The 15,866-nt window shown below is 38.4% G+C and overlaps 7 protein-coding genes across 7 annotated transcripts; 3 read left to right on the forward strand and 4 right to left on the reverse strand.

Moving 5' to 3' along the window:
• Positions 1-697: 697 nt before the first annotated feature.
• On the reverse strand, positions 698-1,228 carry B0P05DRAFT_541512 (uncharacterized protein). The gene has a single exon (XM_051578190.1). The coding sequence runs from the start codon at positions 1,177-1,179 to the stop codon at positions 913-915; it is 267 nt and encodes an 88-aa protein (XP_051435096.1). The 5' UTR covers positions 1,180-1,228; the 3' UTR covers positions 698-912.
• B0P05DRAFT_541516 (kinase-like domain-containing protein) lies at positions 1,229-2,743 on the forward strand. Its single transcript, XM_051578191.1, has 7 exons — positions 1,229-1,295; positions 1,344-1,519; positions 1,572-1,769; positions 1,834-1,972; positions 2,023-2,171; positions 2,223-2,466; positions 2,517-2,743. The coding sequence occupies exons 1-7, from the start codon at positions 1,245-1,247 to the stop codon at positions 2,607-2,609; spliced, it is 1,050 nt and encodes a 349-aa protein (XP_051435097.1). The 5' UTR covers positions 1,229-1,244; the 3' UTR covers positions 2,610-2,743.
• A 1,212-nt stretch (positions 2,744-3,955) lies between these two features.
• B0P05DRAFT_541518 (P-loop containing nucleoside triphosphate hydrolase protein) lies at positions 3,956-7,215 on the forward strand. The gene is made up of 3 exons (XM_051578192.1): positions 3,956-4,270; positions 4,319-5,812; positions 5,854-7,215. The coding sequence occupies exons 1-3, from the start codon at positions 3,983-3,985 to the stop codon at positions 7,192-7,194; spliced, it is 3,123 nt and encodes a 1,040-aa protein (XP_051435098.1). The 5' UTR covers positions 3,956-3,982; the 3' UTR covers positions 7,195-7,215.
• Positions 7,216-7,449: 234 nt separating this feature from the next.
• On the reverse strand, positions 7,450-9,023 carry B0P05DRAFT_469829 (WD40-repeat-containing domain protein; the record flags this gene model as incomplete). Its single annotated transcript, XM_051574513.1, has 4 exons — positions 7,450-7,792; positions 7,837-8,408; positions 8,450-8,717; positions 8,761-9,023. The coding sequence occupies 4 exons, from the start codon at positions 9,021-9,023 to the stop codon at positions 7,450-7,452; spliced, it is 1,446 nt and encodes a 481-aa protein (XP_051435099.1).
• Positions 9,024-9,318: 295 nt separating this feature from the next.
• Positions 9,319-10,832, reverse strand: B0P05DRAFT_541525 (uncharacterized protein). The gene is made up of 5 exons (XM_051578193.1): positions 10,457-10,832; positions 10,027-10,407; positions 9,903-9,967; positions 9,731-9,851; positions 9,319-9,679 (listed from the first exon to the last, which is right to left on the reverse strand). Exons 1-5 carry the CDS (start codon positions 10,673-10,675, stop codon positions 9,440-9,442), a joined length of 1,026 nt encoding a protein of 341 aa, XP_051435100.1. The 5' UTR covers positions 10,676-10,832; the 3' UTR covers positions 9,319-9,439.
• Positions 10,684-14,622, forward strand: B0P05DRAFT_541535 (SNF2 family N-terminal domain-containing protein). The gene is made up of 10 exons (XM_051578194.1): positions 10,684-11,496; positions 11,559-11,738; positions 11,794-12,121; positions 12,180-12,374; positions 12,416-12,532; positions 12,591-12,750; positions 12,796-13,036; positions 13,080-13,862; positions 13,904-14,186; positions 14,231-14,622. Exons 1-10 carry the CDS (start codon positions 11,065-11,067, stop codon positions 14,557-14,559), a joined length of 3,048 nt encoding a protein of 1,015 aa, XP_051435101.1. The 5' UTR covers positions 10,684-11,064; the 3' UTR covers positions 14,560-14,622.
• Positions 14,582-15,832, reverse strand: B0P05DRAFT_637413 (tyrosyl-tRNA synthetase; the record flags this gene model as incomplete). The annotated part of the gene is made up of 2 exons (XM_051583646.1): positions 15,606-15,832; positions 14,582-15,547 (listed from the first exon to the last, which is right to left on the reverse strand). Exons 1-2 carry the CDS (start codon positions 15,804-15,806, stop codon positions 14,582-14,584), a joined length of 1,167 nt encoding a protein of 388 aa, XP_051435102.1. The 5' UTR covers positions 15,807-15,832.
• Between the last annotated feature and the right edge of the window lie 34 nt (positions 15,833-15,866).

Here is a 15,866-nt window from a genome sequence, read left to right on the forward strand (position 1 = left end):
ATACTAAGTTTCTTTAGAGAGTTTGTATAGCTGTTTCTCTAGAATCATGCTTAAAATCATTCTCTTTTGTTTATTCCGACGGCGTGTTTAAAGGAACCCTAGATGACTAGATATGTTTGAAAAAAGAAAGGAAAGCAGTAGTCAAGGTGTTTTTTATCACTCATATCTATCCTTGCTAGTGCTATTCATGATTAAAGAATGCACTGACTGATTTATTAGGATATCTCAACTCTCTACAGAGCTTTTATTGAAAACAAAGAGATCCTACCAAGCCTATAGCTGTCTATTTATGAAAGTGTAATGTTATTTGGACCATAAAAGTAAATATCCTTTTAAAGCGGCATTTCTAATGCTAAAATGCAGGATTATACATTAGTTTTTTTTTTTTTATCACTCAAACTCAACAACAAAGGTATCCTAATCCAAGAGCCCTTTGATATGCTAAGATAATACTTGAACGCACTCAATTCTTTGTGAATTATCTGTTGATATGTTTATTTTAAGATAATATAAACAAAAAGGGAACAGTACTTGATGGTACAGCCTGGCATCAATCACAGCTTGGTATTGGTTGGTTATATTGTGTAGTAGTAGGGGAGGTATTCAACTACCTCCCCTCTATCTTTCCTGAGATGAATTAACACAAAACATTTCTTTTGAACTGCTTGAAAGTCCCTTTTTTTGGCTTAGATTTCCTAGCATATTCAATGATGGGGCATCTTTATTTCTCTTAAAGAATTTACATAATAGTAATGACCTACACACAATGATATTTCTTTGATAGCATCAATAGTAAATTAGCTCTGTATCACATAGAATTTTTTTATAGCCCTTGTTCCTCTCATCCTTTTCTTGGTAAACCGCATAGCCATAAAATCAATCTTTCTCTTAGGACATCAACTGCAAATGGCATTATGTATTTGAAATAACTGACCTATAGATTTCTATCAACTTTGATGTTGGAATGAAAAAACCAGATTCTAAAGCTGGCTGAATCCCGACTGACAAACCTAGTGTATTTTCTATTGAGTGTACAAAGCAGCAATCCTGTTTACATGCGGCATGGAATGTGGTGCTTGATGTACCAGAATTAAGTGCACGAATCAGAATATGTCTATATCTATCTGAGATTGAAATACTGTATGTAGAGAGACAGAGAAAGAGAGAGGAGAGAGCCATTTTAAAGAACGAAGTTGCTTGTGACAGGCCTATTCCTTTCTTTTTCTTTCATTTTTTATATCTCTATGCTTAGAGCTGGCTTACCACATAAAGGTATAAACGCAACAAGAAGAAAGGTAATATTAAACTAAAAGAGAATGCTTTCTTATTTTGTCTTTGGATAGACATCAACAGATAATGTAAGCAAGAAACCAGAGAGCAAATCAACAACAAATCGTGGTGCAAAAATACGCTCTACAAGTCTGGCGAGATCCTCTCAACCATCTATTGATAATACCCATCGAACCAACACAACGACACCACGAAAAAGGCCATTATCTGACACTTTTAAAGAACCAGCGTAATGTGTATATAGATAGTAAAGCCAGTGTATACTCACTCTTTTTAAAAAGACCTTTAAAACATTGGACCTTAAAAGACTTTGAGATCGGCAAGGCACTTGGAAAAGGTAACTTTGGTCATGTGTATCTTGCTAGAGAAAAGGCTAGTGGGTTTATTGTTGCACTCAAAGTCCTTTATAAATCTGAGCTGGCAAAAACAGGTATTGAGAAGCAACTGAGACGTGAAGTAGAAATCCAAGGCAATTTAAGGTACCCAATATATATATATATGTACATATATACATACATAAATGGGTCACTTAAGTTATACTAGACATCCTAATATTCTGCGTCTGTATGGCTACTTTCATGATGAAACCCGTGTTTTTCTAATATTGGAATATGCAGCAAAAGGAGAACTTTATACAGAATTAAAGAATCGCATCAAATTCACAGAGCCTGAAGCAGCCAAAGTAAAGATATTGCATCTCTATATACTTTCTCTAATACCCTATGTCAATAGTATGTAGCACAAATGACCAATGCCTTGGTCTATTTACACAGCAAAAGAGTCATTCATCGTGATATTAAGCCTGAAAATCTCATGTTGGGTTTAAATGGAGAGCTAAAAATTGGTGATTTTGGCTGGTCAGTGAGGACAGGTAGATTAGAGTAAGTCAGGCATGCGTACATTGGATGGGTTATTGACGATGATTTTTACAGCAATAGAAGAAGTACGTTGTGCGGCACCTTAGATTATCTACCTCCAGAAATGGTAGAAGGTCGAGTTCATAATGAAAATGTGGATTTATGGTCCTTGGGTATCCTTCTCTATGAACTTATTGTTGGCAACCCTCCATTTGAAAACAAATCAGGCGGAAGCGGAGAGACCTATGAGCGTATTCGTAGTGTTGACCTGCATTTTCCTAAACATGTTAGTAGAGATGCTGTGGATCTCATTAGTAAGGTAATATATTCATGCAAAACAGAATTGTACCTACTCAATCATGATATTAGCTTCTAAAATACAGCGCAGCAGAACGACTACCACTTAGACAAGTTATGCATCATCCTTTTATTGTTAAACATGTCAAACACGGAAGTACTTAGTGCTTCTAAAGAAAAAAAAAGTATAATTTGGTTTTATGTATTAAACTTGTTGTGATATGGCATACCCAACTCTATGCATCATTTAGATTGACTGAGATTAGAACAGAGAGAAAGAGAGAGAAATGTCCCTCCCCTAGAAGAGCAGAGGAGCTATGTATAACTTAGCGATTACTGACATTCTTTTGCTTGAAAGATTTTAATGTCTTCAAAACATGTTCATACTTTTCTCTTTTTGTCTTTATGGCTTATTTACACCAACAAAACTAGTTCAAGTCTCATTGAGAAATTGAAAAATTAGATGATAAAAAATGCATGTCTAAAGAGATTGTACTTTTTGAACTCACTCATTCTACTATAAAGAAGTTGCAAGTGCTAGGTCAAAAAAAAAATACGATCTACCAACTAAATAAGCTCAAAAAAGAGGATGCAAATAGTGAAAGTGACTCTATTTTATTGAAAAAAACAGCATTGACTCGCAAGATATGTTTACTAGCATCAGAGATCATGAAGAGACATGTTTACACCATTAAAACATGAAAATGATTTTTGGTCCATTTTGTCTTGAGATACTCTTACGCTTTTACATGAAAAAAAAAAAAAAAAAATTGAAACCTATATGAAAAGTGTACGCGACGGGTACAAAATGGTTTAAGCTATTTTACATGTTAGATGGTTAATGTACTTAATAGACAGTACATTTTTTTTTTTTGCATTTTTAAGCTCTACGCATTAAAACAAACTACTTTACTTAGAACGCCAAGTCAATTCGACCTCATCTTACTGTACTTTTGGATCATTTCTTGCTTTTTTGATCAAAGCACTGCCCATGAAATACCCAAATACCTTCATAATTTAAAAGTGCTATAGAAATATTTTTTAGATGGCCATGGCACTCTAGATACATGATTCCATACTCAAATAGCATCAAACTCACAAAAATCGCAAGATGATCATCTTAAAAGACTAAAAATCTTGACTTTTGGGCTGTAAACAGGTTCTGTTTTCAGAAAGTAACAGTATCTATTGGTCTAATTGAAAGTATATCGATGCCAGAAAGACATCCATAGAAAATCCCCTTTCATTTCAGAGGTCAGCATAAACGGACTTGGGTTCCTATTGACCAAGAGAGAAATCCTAAACGCAGAGTGATGTACGCAAGACTCTTATGGATGAGCCCCTTCCAATCACAGAGCATTCATTGCGTGCATGATGCTCCATGGCCTGCTACTATTCTTTTCATTATTACATCCATTTACTCGACGCTAAATACACTTGATACAAGGCTATGGACTGCATCACGTGACTTCCGTAGTGCGTCGACCATGGAGGATAAAAAAAACAAAGTCCTTTTTTTTTTCTGTTCCATACACATTATGTCTTATCATCGTTCTAGAAGTAGACATCGTTCACCTTCACCACAAAGCAGTAAGAGACAAAGACATGCGTATCGCTCCCATGAAAGAAGTCGTTCTCGCGACAGACATCGTTCTTCTCGTCATCGCTCTTCCCGCTACGAAGACAGATCTTCTTACCACGGCTCTTCTTCAAGGCATTACGATAATGTAAGTGCAAATGATAAAAGAACTCATTCACGTGAGCCAACATCAAGACATGATGCTGTAGGCACCACTGTAGCCTCTTTGGCGCAAGAAACAGCCACGGTAAGTGAAGGCGTTGCATGGCGGTTGCATGTATTCATCTTTATATAGAAACCCACGCCTACTACACCTGAATCGCCTAATGTGGATGCAGATGAAGCTTTACGTAAAAAGCAAGAACGCGTTCGTAAATGGAAAGAAGCAAAACGGTTAGAGCAAGAAGCCAAAAAGAAAGCAGCAGAACAAGTGGAGGCTCCAGTCAATGACGACGACGATGATGAAGAAGCAAAAAAGAAATTGGCTATTACTGCTGGTGAAAAAGAAGCTGAAGCGATGAGAAAGAAGCAGCAAGAAAGAGAAGCACTTGAGAAAAAACAAAAAGAAGAAGCAGAAGCTGCAGCTAAAACAGAGCAAGAACCTCAATTGTTGCAACAGTTTGCTGCCATGCGAAAAGCGGCTGCTGAAGCAGCTGCTAAAGAAGAACAAGATCAACAAGAACAGCCTGAACCCGATACGGAAATGAAGGAACAAGAACAACAAAACGAAACCAATGGCAAGCAATGGAGTTTAGAAGATGATTTGGAATTGGACGAAGAAGAGATGGAAATAGACGACACATCCAACAAGGAAAACCACGATGAGGACGCTGAACGCACATTTAAACCACTTCAGAAACCCAAGACAAAAGAAGAAGACTCTATCCTTGTCAAGCCAAAAAAGACGTTTTTAATGTCCAACATGTCTACAAAGCCCAAGAATGCTATGAAAATGGGTTTTGGTCTGGGCAAATCGTCGATGACCATTAAAAAATCGACACCTACTGTCAAGAAACAAGAGCCAAAGCCAACCATACCTGAGCCTGTTGATACCGTCATGCAAGATTCAGACGATATTGATCCTTTAGAAGCTTATATGCTTGATGTGCATGCAGAGACCAAAAAGATCAATGAGCTCGACAGACAACGCATGGACCAGATGAACAAATCGGCTAACAAGAAGCGCCGTGGTTCTCTTGTTCAGGATGACGATGAAGAAGCACAGGACGATGCCCAAGCAGGCGAGGATAATGATATCGGTAGTGATCCTGAAGATATCCTTGCGCTTGCTGCTAAGAAAGTCAAGCGAAAAGACATTGCACCTGTGGATCACAGTAAAATGGATTATGAACATTTCCGTAAAGACTTTTATATCGAACCCCCTGAACTACGTGATATGACACCAGATCAAGTGGACTTGTTGCGTATCGAACTCGATGGTATCAAGATCCGAGGCGTCCATTGCCCTAAGCCCATTACCAAATGGACTCATTGTGGTCTGCCTGCTGGTTGTTTGGAGGTGATTCGCAAACTCAAATATGAAAAACCAACGGCTATTCAGGCACAAGCCATTCCTGCTATCATGAATGGTCGTGATGTGATTGGTGTTGCCAAGACAGGTTCTGGTAAGACGATTGCGTTTCTTTTACCCATGTTCCGTCATATCAAGGACCAGAGACCTCTGGAAGCAGGCGAAGGTCCCATTGCGATCATCATGACACCCACGCGTGAATTGGCTACACAGATCCATCGTGAATGTAAGCCATTCTTAAAGGTGTTGAATTTAAGGGTAAGCATCATTACATGGACATCTTTAACTGATAAACCTAGGCTGTATGCGCTTATGGTGGTAGTCCTATCAAGGATCAAATTGCAGACCTGAAAAGAGGATGTGAAATCATTGTATGTACACCAGGACGTATGATTGATTTACTCTGCGCCAATTCAGGTCGTGTCACTAACCTAAAGCGAGCCACTTATATGGTCATGGATGAAGCAGATCGTATGTTTGATATGGGGTTTGAACCTCAAGTCATGAAAATTGTGAATAATGTTCGTCCTAGTCGTCAAACCGTTTTGTTCTCAGCCACTTTTCCTCGACAGATGGAAGCCTTGGCTCGTAAAGTCTTGAAGAAGCCTTTGGAAATCACTGTTGGTGGCCGTAGTGTCGTATGTGACGATGTGAACCAGATTGTTGAAGTGCGTGAAGAAGACACCAAGTTTGTTCGTCTGCTCGAAATCCTAGGCAAATTGTTTCATGATGAAGGTGAAGAAGAAGCAAGCGCGATTATTTTTGTAGACAGACATGAAGCAGCAGACAATCTTCTTCGGGATCTCATACGTCGTGGCTATCCTTGCCAGTCCCTGCATGGTGGTAAAGATCAGGCGGATAGAGATAGTACCATTGCCGACTTTAAATCAGGTGTGACCAATGTGCTGATTGCTACCTCTGTTGCTGCTCGTGGCTTGGATGTCAAGAAACTGAAAATGGTCATTAACTATGAATGTCCTAATCATATGGAAGATTATGTCCATCGTGTAGGACGTACTGGTCGTGCAGGAAACAAAGGTACTGCCTATACATTCATCACACCAGATCAAGACCGGTATGCGATGGATATCTGTAAAGCACTTAAACTAAGTGGTCAACCTGTGCCTCCTGATTTGCAGGCACTCTCGGACTCTTTCCAGAACAAGGTCAAGGAAGGCAAAGAACGTGCTTCAGGATCAGGTTTTGGTGGTAAAGGTCTTGAGCGTCTTGATAAAGACCGTGATTTGGTCAAGAAGCTTCAAAAGAAGGCGTATGGTGGGGATGAAGATTCAGACGACGAAGAGATCGAACTGGAAAGTAATGCGGTCCCTGCTGGTATGGCTGCTGGTCAAAGTGCAGCTAAACCCATGGATGTGGATACGCCCAAGGACAATGGTAAAGATGACAGTTTATCAGCTGCTCTACTTGCTGCCAAAAAAGCTGCGATGGTTGCTGCACGTATCACTGCTTTAGGTGGTTCCACTGTTCAACAGGTTGTTACAGAAGACGGTGAAACACGCCCTATTTATGCTGAAGAAATCGTCATTAATGACTACCCACAAAAAGCAAGATGGAGAGTCACCAATAAGGTAAAAGACATAGGTCGATATCTATTGATATACTCACATTATTATTACTAGGAACAAATCTCACAAATCACAGATATCTCAGGTGCTGCTATCACAACGCGTGGTTCTTACTTTCCTCCTGGTAAAAACCCTGTTGGCAATGAACGTAAACTATATTTGTTTATCGAAGGTGACTCTGAAATGGTGGTTGAAAAGGCAAAGAATGAAATCAAACGTATTTTAGTAGAAGCCACTGCTGCACAAATGGAAGCAGATGCTAGAGGCGGTGGTGTTGGTAGATATCAAGTCGTTTAAAAAAATAAATGTTTATTGAAGTGCATAATGCTTTAAAGTGTAGAGTAACACAATACCTCTTGTATTAGACACAGCAAGATAGTCACTGTTGGGTGAAAATGCAACTGCAACGACATCATTTAAAGGTGTTCTGTCTGTTGGCCAATTACTATAAGCAGTGCCAGTCGGTACATGAATGATTCGAAGTTGATCTCGCTTCAATTGACTTGAGATCACCATCAGTTGTGAATCATGGTTAAATACAATATTGTTAATGCGTGTTGTTAAGTTCTGGATGGCTTTGATGGGTTGAGGATGTGTTTGTTGAGGATCAAGTACAGATCTATCATATAGATTGACAACACCAGTAGATGAACTAACAAGCAAGTTAATACTAGGCAAACATCACTCAAAACTTACCCAGTAGCATAGTATCTTTCACTAGGACTGACACGAACCACAGAGGGACCAATACAGCCATCATCAACCCAACGTTTCACGCATTCTTTTTGTTCAACATCAAATTGATAGACTTGGCCTTCTCCACTGAATCCAAAGATATATTTGCCATCTGAAGACCAATCCACAGACTCTGCAGACTTGTTCATCTTCAGATCACAATACCACTTCTTTGTCAAATAACTCACGATAATGATAGTGCCACTGGTACCTAAAAATGCAATGTATCGACCACAAGGACTAATGGAGAATTTCTCGAGTGATTTTTCGTCTTTGCCCCAAATACCAGGACATCGGTCAATCACACCCGATTGGATATCATAGATATAAAAGAATTTACGTCGACCACTGGCAATGATTTGATTACCTGAGGGATGAAATTCAGCATGGTAGATGGGCATATCCTTAAACACGACGGATTGAATCTTGGGGTTGATTTTACCGTCAATCTGGAATAATCGTAATGTCTTATCTAAGCCGGCTGTCAACATGACTTGAGCATTTGGGTGGAAAGCAATGCAGGTAATGAGTGCCTAATACATTGTTAGTTCCTCATAAGAGATGGATGTCATACTTTAGATCGAGGCACGGCTCGATTCGCATTCTTTAGACGTAAAATGTCTATCTTCTTGGGTGAAATACTAGTTTTTTTAGTTCGTTTGTCTAAGATGCCCATGGTGCTCTTTAGTAAATCAAGTCGAGTTTCTTCGTCTAATTGGTCCTCATCCTTGATATCGTCATTGTCTTCATCATCACTGTCTGAAGCTTTACGCTTTCTATCTTCTGCCTGAATTTCTGAGGGCAGTCTAGCCCAGTCTGGCTTGGGATAAATCTTGTTGAATCTAGGATGGATGAGTTACGTTCGATAGACAGAAATAAACTTACTGTTTACGCAATCGACGAGTATATTCAACACCATCAACAATATCTTCATCAGTATCATTGCGAAGTTTTTTAGTGATATTTGTTGCAGTTAATGAAATCTTGAGGTTTTTATCATCTTCGTCTTCCCATGCAGCCGTATCGTCTTGGTCCTCTTCACTCTCCTCCTCCTCTTCTTCTTCTTCGCCTTCTTCGTCGTTGTCGTCTTCTTGTTGTGCTTCATAATCTATTTCATTGTCCGAATGATTGATAGTAGGTGCATCCATAGTAAAAGTGACAGGTCCAGCATCGAAAAAAAAAGCCTATAGAAATAGGTCAATAACAAAAAAAAACTCTAGGTTCGATTCAAATGTACTTGGTCGTCTGTTTCTTCTTGTTCTTCCTCTTCACTTGCTTGTTCAAAGTCTGAATCAAACTCATGGCCTGTTTTATCCCATAAGTCGTCTGTAGCATCAGCAAACAGGAAACTTTCTAATTCTTTCTCTGAGGCTTCTTTCTTGGCTTTCTTATTCACAGGAGACATAGTACTTTGGAAAAAGAAAAAAAACAAAAACAAAAAGGACCTATCCAAAAAAGAAACAAGACACTTTATGAAAGCGCGTCACATGGCTTAAAGCCACTGGGTTTTTATTATTATGATACAAATTTCTTTTTCTGTATAGATTGTATGTTTGTTTGTTTTTTAACAGCCCAGATGATCTCCAAAGCCATCTTTTCTGATATCAAATAGCCTGCCTAGATCCTTTCCTGCACGAATCAGGCGGATACTTTTAAAAGCGTTTCCATTTGGACGCTTATCCTTGGTCACCTTACCATGGTGATCCAGAATTTTGGTTTCTAGGGCAGTCGGGGTTTCAAAATCTTCAAAGATTTCTTCGTCTAATTGTATGGAGATGCCAGATAGACCACACGCCTTGACAACCTAAATCATCAACATCAATATCAACGCAAGACATATGTGTGTTTTACTTACTGTCATGGATTTAGATACAACTACTTTACATGCGCTAAAGTTGCGCTTATATACAATGACATCTTGTTCGCGAATCAAGCCTTTACGGCACATGTCTTTTAATGTAATGCTTTTAGAGTCACTAAAAATAAAATGTGAGTATATCAATAAACAATATACGTCACAAGTTTACCCTGCAACATTATGGGCTCTTTCTTTATCAATCAAGTCTCCCCAATAAGACTCAAAGGGCTCATCCTAATAGATACATGTGAATATGAGTCTATGGTTAAAAAAAAAAAAAAAAAGAGACATACCTTTTTGTGAGAAGACAAAGAACAAGCAGAGGATTTGCTAGATTTAGGTGTTTTGGTTTTATAGCTTGATTTACTACTGCTACTTAAATGATGGATAGGAGAAAGTGGCAATGGGGGTGAATCCGGATGGTCTAGAAATTCGCCCTGTCCAAGCATTGTTTGCCATTCTGTCAGTGTGTTCCACAACATCGGATTCTCTGTTTTTGAAAAGAAAGAAGGTTGTGGGTATATGAATGAATCAGAGCAAGTAGGGTAATAACCATCTTCATGGTCAAATGGGTAATGATTGAGTAATGGAGTTTGATCTTCTGGTAACAAGGAATACAGTTCTTCTCTCTTGTCTTGAGAAAGCAATTGAAATGTAGACAAGTTGAAAATAGACTTTATCAAAATGAGTTAAGCGCATAAAGAAAGCATGGACTAAATATACCTCTAGATCAATTGTGGCAAGTGGACTACAGGGATGTGTACATAAATTATCAAATGTCCAAGATGGTTCATGACGAGGTCTTTTGTTTGGTGAGCAAATCATAAGTTGGCTTGTTTCCAATGCAATATCATGCTCCTCATTTTCTAAAACTGAAAAGCTTTTTCTTTTACTAACAATAGGTGATAACATCATATTGGGTGAGGAGAATTGATTATACATAAGAGTTGAAAAGAAGTGAGAAAATTAGAATTAAGGAGAAATAATTTATATACAGAATTAAATAACAATAAAATAGAAAGCGAAACAAAGAAGGAGAAAAAAAAAAGAGAGAGAGAAAAAGAAGAAAAAGATGTAAACTTAAGGGTGAAAGGGGGGAGAGAGAGAAAGAGAAAGAGCGTGTGATCGATGTCATCTCCATGTTATATGGAATGTGTATCTTTAAACTGTGTTTCAAATGCATAAGATATATACAAATAACTTATTTCCCTCCCTTTTTTTTTTTATGAGTGGCACAAAAAAGCATGGCATCTCCCTTATAGAAAAGCTTGGGTGGCCTCCTTGTAATAAAAATAACCCCCTTATTTTTCTAATTTTAATATTCCTTATTTATGATCCATATCGGCTTTGTTCATATTCGCCTTGATAGACCACAAGTGATACAGAAAGAAGCGCATATTAGCCTTTTTCGATCTTGTACCGAAGAGTCATACAAACTAGATTTAATCGAACGACTTTTACATGTTATTGAAGTAGATATTCAATTTGTGGATTCACTTCATATTCTTTGTTCTATTCAAGTCGGTACTCAACTAGGTTCAGACAGTTCTTTGTTTTTAGATCTCTTGTGTTTAACAAGTACTGATCCCGATCAGTTTAAACCTGTCTTGCCATCCTATTCAACTCGTCTGATTGATGTCTTTCTTCAGTTAAATTCACCCAAGATACATAGGAATCTTCAGCCGGATATTTTAGGTTATTTGGCAAACAAAGCAGAAGCACCTATTCCAGGCATGAAGACCACACTCTATAGTTATCAAAAGGTAAAAAAAAAAATAAGTCTATGGACCTATGGTTACTCAAAAGAATTTTTTTGCATAATAAGCATTCTTTATGGAAAATACTTCAAAGAGAATTAGTACCCATGCAAATCCGTCCTTATTCAGTGGTGGCACTCAGAGATAGACATGACTCGGTCTATTACTTGAACCAGCTTACAGGGGAAATTTCCCGTAGTGTGGATACAGTGCATGATGCTAAAGGTGGTATTATTTGCGAAGATATGGTACGACAATAACAACTAATACACACATTAAATTCTGAAATCTGTCTAATAATAGGGGACTGGCAAAACGTGTATTTGTTTGGCTACTGTGATGATTTCAAAAGATTTTTCAGATGCAGTTGAGCACCCACATACTAAAACAGACCTAGAAAGATCATCTGTTCAAACCTTAAAAGCCATTTCAGCCAGCTGGATACTCAAGTATGGTATCAATTGGAAGCCTGTCAAACACCAACTGCCTTTGGATGTGATTGAGTGGTTTCAGCATTATCCTCTTTATTATGAATGGACAGATATACCTTATCTGGCTGAAAGACCTCGTCGTACTCAACCTATATTCAATACACTGACAATATACTTGTCGAATGCAACACTCGTTGTTGGTATATATATATATATATATATGTATATATATTTATTGTTTATTTATGATTGATATAGTGCCTGATAATCTGGTAGCACAATGGACAGGAGAGATTTATAAACACATCAAGGACGGTCAATTAAATTTTATAGTTTATGATGACACAAAGCAAAAGATAGCACCACCTACACAACTCATAGACTATGATTTAGTATTAATCAGTCAAACTCGCTTCTCTTTTGAGAACAGCCAAGGGGGACTTGATTTCAAAAGTAAACAAGTCATGATTATAATGGTTACTGACGATTTAAAGGTTATCCTTGTCAATGTCCTTTGATGGCAGAAGAAAATGCTTGCATTTGTTCCATGACAAGAACACAAAGTTATATATCACCCTTATTACAAGTGCACTGGAAGCGCTTCATCATCGGTAAAAAAAAAAAAAAAAAAATTAATTAGACCTAAAACAGACATTCACAACAAATAAGATGAAGGCCATAAGCTATCATCAAAAAATAGACAATCCGAACTCTCTAGTAAACTATTCTCTAACTGGAAATGGATCTGTACGGGTACACCTACACAGAACCTAACTGAATCTGCTGCTTCACATACAAGAAGAGAAAGTGAAATGGATGATTTGAACAGGTACAGTTTTTTCTTTGTTTGTTTGGTTCATAACAAAAAAAAAAGGCTAGGCATTTTATGTGGACAAGTCTTACAGATAGAACCATTCAAGTCAGACAAAAAAGCATGGACAACATGGATCAGTAAACCCTTTTTAGAGAGAAAGCCATGGGCTATCATTCAATTGACTGAGATGTTGGATCGTATCATGATACGAAATCAACGTAAGGACATTGAAAAAGAAGTGACTTTGCCTCCACTCTATCAAAAGACAGTCTACCTCGATTTTGACTATTATCAATGGCTAGTAAGTGATATCGCTATCTATAGGTGGTTTAATAGAGAGTTAGGCACATAATTGTCAAATTGCTATGATTAGCCTGAATGCCATTTTGTCCAAAAGAGAAGGTCCAGATTATTTATTTGCACCCAAGAACTTTAAATCGCTGAAAGAAACCGTCCATAATCTATGGCAGAGTTGTCTTTGGCATTCAGTCAATCCAGGACTACTCCAGGCATCCCATGATAATTGTGTAGAGAAACTACATCAAGTAAGCTTAGGCATTGAAGACTACGGGGATGAAAATCAAGATTTAGTCCAAATAGAACAAGTATTAGCGCATGCACTCCAAACAAACATGTTTATCTGTATGATGAGTCAGCACTCACCTTCCTATGTTGTGCAAGGATTGCCTAATTTGTTTAAAGAGAAGTGGGGCTGGTTAAAAGGAGACCATGGTGCCTATATTCCCTTAGGTCAGGATTGGCATGATCATTGCATGATGGGCGCACAACAACTGTATGATGCTATGACGACTGTTTGGCATACAAAAGATGCGGCTCAACACTTGTTCGTCTATCATGGATCAGATAAGACACTGTTGCCAGTCCAAGAGAACACCACACACAGTGATGATGGCCAACTGACTTTTTATACGCGCAATGCCTTTTCGGATGCACGCGTATTGTCCAGTTCAAGTGTCAAGCTAAACTATCTTGTAGATCAGATAAGCAACTATCGATTGACCGAGAAATGTGTTGTGTTTTCACAGCATGCCAATGAAATGTACGAAATCTATTTTGCTCTTCAACTGGCTAGAATTAGAGTCTTGTTATACCAAGACAGTCGTATGGTAAGTAGCTTCTATGTCTTCTGTCCATAACATCCATTCAGAACAATACGCAACGATCAAACATGATTTTGACATTTAATACATCAGATAATGCGAATGTCATGATCATGGCTGTTCAAAAAGCGGCTTATGGTATTGATTTGTCCACAGCAACCCGCGTTTATTTTGTCAGTCCTGTATGGCAACCTGCCATGGAACAGCAGGCGATTAAAAGAGCCCATCGTATTGGACAGACAAAGCCAGTCTATGTCGAGACACTGGTGATTCGAAATACCATTGAAGACGAATTACTCAAGAGAAGAAACCAAGTGGTTCAAGGACAAGGTAATACAACGCAATGGTCACATCTCATCTCATATCATATGTAGGGTTGGCGGATGATAAGGAAAACTTGAAAAGAGGGGATTTCTTTGCAGATTCAAAATTAAGACATATTCTAAATCATGCTGCATTTGTACCTCTACCGCCCTTGGTTTCTCAAGATAAACAAACAGGTCTTTATTACCAACCTATTCAGTCACTCAAGACGCCTCTTTTGTTTATGCCTCCTCAAAAAATCAAGTCGAGTCCAATAGTTGAAACTGAAGAGGTGGTTTTGGATATTGAAGGTGATCAAGACACAACAGACACCACGCCTTCCTATAAAGCAAGACAAGCATCAAACAAAAAAAGAAAAACAGTTCAATTTGCTTCATAATACATTTCTTTTAAATTTTTTTTTATTCCTCTTTCTTTTCTTCTTCTTCATCAGCAGCAGCCTTAGCAGCCAAGGCAGCAGCTCTTTCAGCCTTCTTCTTTTCCTTCTTTTCCTTCTTGGGATTGACTTTTTCAACAGGCTTAGGGGCAGGATAAGCCAATTCAGTCAATTTCTTGAACTCAGGATCTTCAAATGCTTTACGAATAGGATCTAATAACTCGTTGATAGCAGCAATCACACCGGCCTTCAAGTCACCAGGATGCACTTTCTTATCAGCAAAGTCTTTTTCTAAAGCTTCGTAGGTATCATAGACCATATTACCACCGTATTGTTCAGGACGAATACAGGTAAATGTAGGCTTGTTGCCATTCAATGACTTGAGAGGGAAATAGACAGACTTGACAAACGACAAAATACCGTTTTCTTCAATATTGCCTTCTTCACAAAACGCCTTTTTGATCTTCTTTTGTACATCTTTAGGACTGTCCAAGAAATCAATCTTGGAATCAGGATCCGAGGAAGACATTTTGGAACCAGCCAAACCGGGCACCATAGGGTTCATCAAGTGAGACCGCTTCTTGTAACCCAACATGGGCATGTATTTCTCAGCCATTACAAAAATCTTGCGTTGATCCACACCACCGAACTGAGCATCGACACCCAAGTATTCTTCATCCAAGGCTTGCATACCGGGGTACAACAAACCACTCAACAGAGGTGAAGCGACTTGCTTGACGACTTCAGCACCAGCTTTTTTTGCATCGTGTTCCGTGATCATGGCACTGAGACGCAAGTTGTCCATCGAGTATTCTTTTGAGAGTTCGTAACTGGAACCAATCACAAAATGAAGCTTTTCGATAGGTACGCCGAGTGAGGTCAAGATAGTCTTGATCATGGCCTCGTAATACTTGACACGGTGATGGACCAATTCAAGAGGTGCTTTCATGTTGTCAAGGAAAGCATGGAGATCGGCCAAAAGGATTTTCATCTAAAAACAAAGAGGGCATAAGATGAGATGACATGCTGTGGTAAATGTGTTTGATTACCTCAACACCAGCAGACAAAAAGTCGGCAATCTTTGTCATGGGCACAAAGTAACCTACATGAGGTTTACCCGTAGGAGCAGTACCCCAGTACATTTTAAGGTCACGTTCAGCAAGAATCTTTTTGATTTCATCACCGCCAAGTACTTCTTGAAGGTTACGTGTGATAAGGTTGTATTTCTCTTCTGCTGTAAGTGGACTCATGGTTTCTAATAAAGAAAATAAAAAAAGGAAAAGAAAGAAAAAAAGATAGGGCAAGATAAT

Source organism: Gilbertella persicaria (genome assembly GCF_025201335.1).
Source record: "Gilbertella persicaria strain CBS 190.32 chromosome Unknown B0P05scaffold_19, whole genome shotgun sequence".
In the NCBI taxonomy this organism is placed as follows: Eukaryota; Fungi; Mucoromycota; class Mucoromycetes; order Mucorales; family Choanephoraceae; genus Gilbertella; species Gilbertella persicaria.

Bases quoted from the DNA above. Each gene is read 5' to 3' on its own strand.
- B0P05DRAFT_541525 (XM_051578193.1), bottom strand. From the start codon at position 10,675: ATGTATAATCAATTCTCCTCACCCAATATGATGTTATCACCTATTGTT. The intron at 9,968-10,026 runs GTATGTCTCTTT...TGTATCTATTAG, and splicing joins CTTTGTCTTCTCACAAAAAG to GATGAGCCCTTTGAGTCTTA. The intron at 9,680-9,730 runs GTAAGTAAAACA...TTGATGATTTAG, and splicing joins TTGTATCTAAATCCATGACA to GTTGTCAAGGCGTGTGGTCT.
- B0P05DRAFT_541512 (XM_051578190.1), bottom strand. From the start codon at position 1,179: ATGGCTCTCTCCTCTCTCTTTCTCTGTCTCTCTACATACAGTATTTCA.
- B0P05DRAFT_541518 (XM_051578192.1), top strand. From the start codon at position 3,983: ATGTCTTATCATCGTTCTAGAAGTAGACATCGTTCACCTTCACCACAA. The intron at 4,271-4,318 runs GTAAGTGAAGGC...ATCTTTATATAG, and splicing joins TGGCGCAAGAAACAGCCACG to AAACCCACGCCTACTACACC. The intron at 5,813-5,853 runs GTAAGCATCATT...TGATAAACCTAG, and splicing joins TAAAGGTGTTGAATTTAAGG to GCTGTATGCGCTTATGGTGG.
- B0P05DRAFT_541535 (XM_051578194.1), top strand. From the start codon at position 11,065: ATGATCCATATCGGCTTTGTTCATATTCGCCTTGATAGACCACAAGTG. The intron at 12,533-12,590 runs GTAAAAAAAAAA...ACAACAAATAAG, and splicing joins CTGGAAGCGCTTCATCATCG to ATGAAGGCCATAAGCTATCA. The intron at 14,187-14,230 runs GTAATACAACGC...TATCATATGTAG, and splicing joins CCAAGTGGTTCAAGGACAAG to GGTTGGCGGATGATAAGGAA.
- B0P05DRAFT_541516 (XM_051578191.1), top strand. From the start codon at position 1,245: ATGCTTAGAGCTGGCTTACCACATAAAGGTATAAACGCAACAAGAAGA. The intron at 1,770-1,833 runs GTACCCAATATA...AAGTTATACTAG, and splicing joins GAAATCCAAGGCAATTTAAG to ACATCCTAATATTCTGCGTC. The intron at 1,973-2,022 runs GTAAAGATATTG...CTATGTCAATAG, and splicing joins CAGAGCCTGAAGCAGCCAAA to TATGTAGCACAAATGACCAA.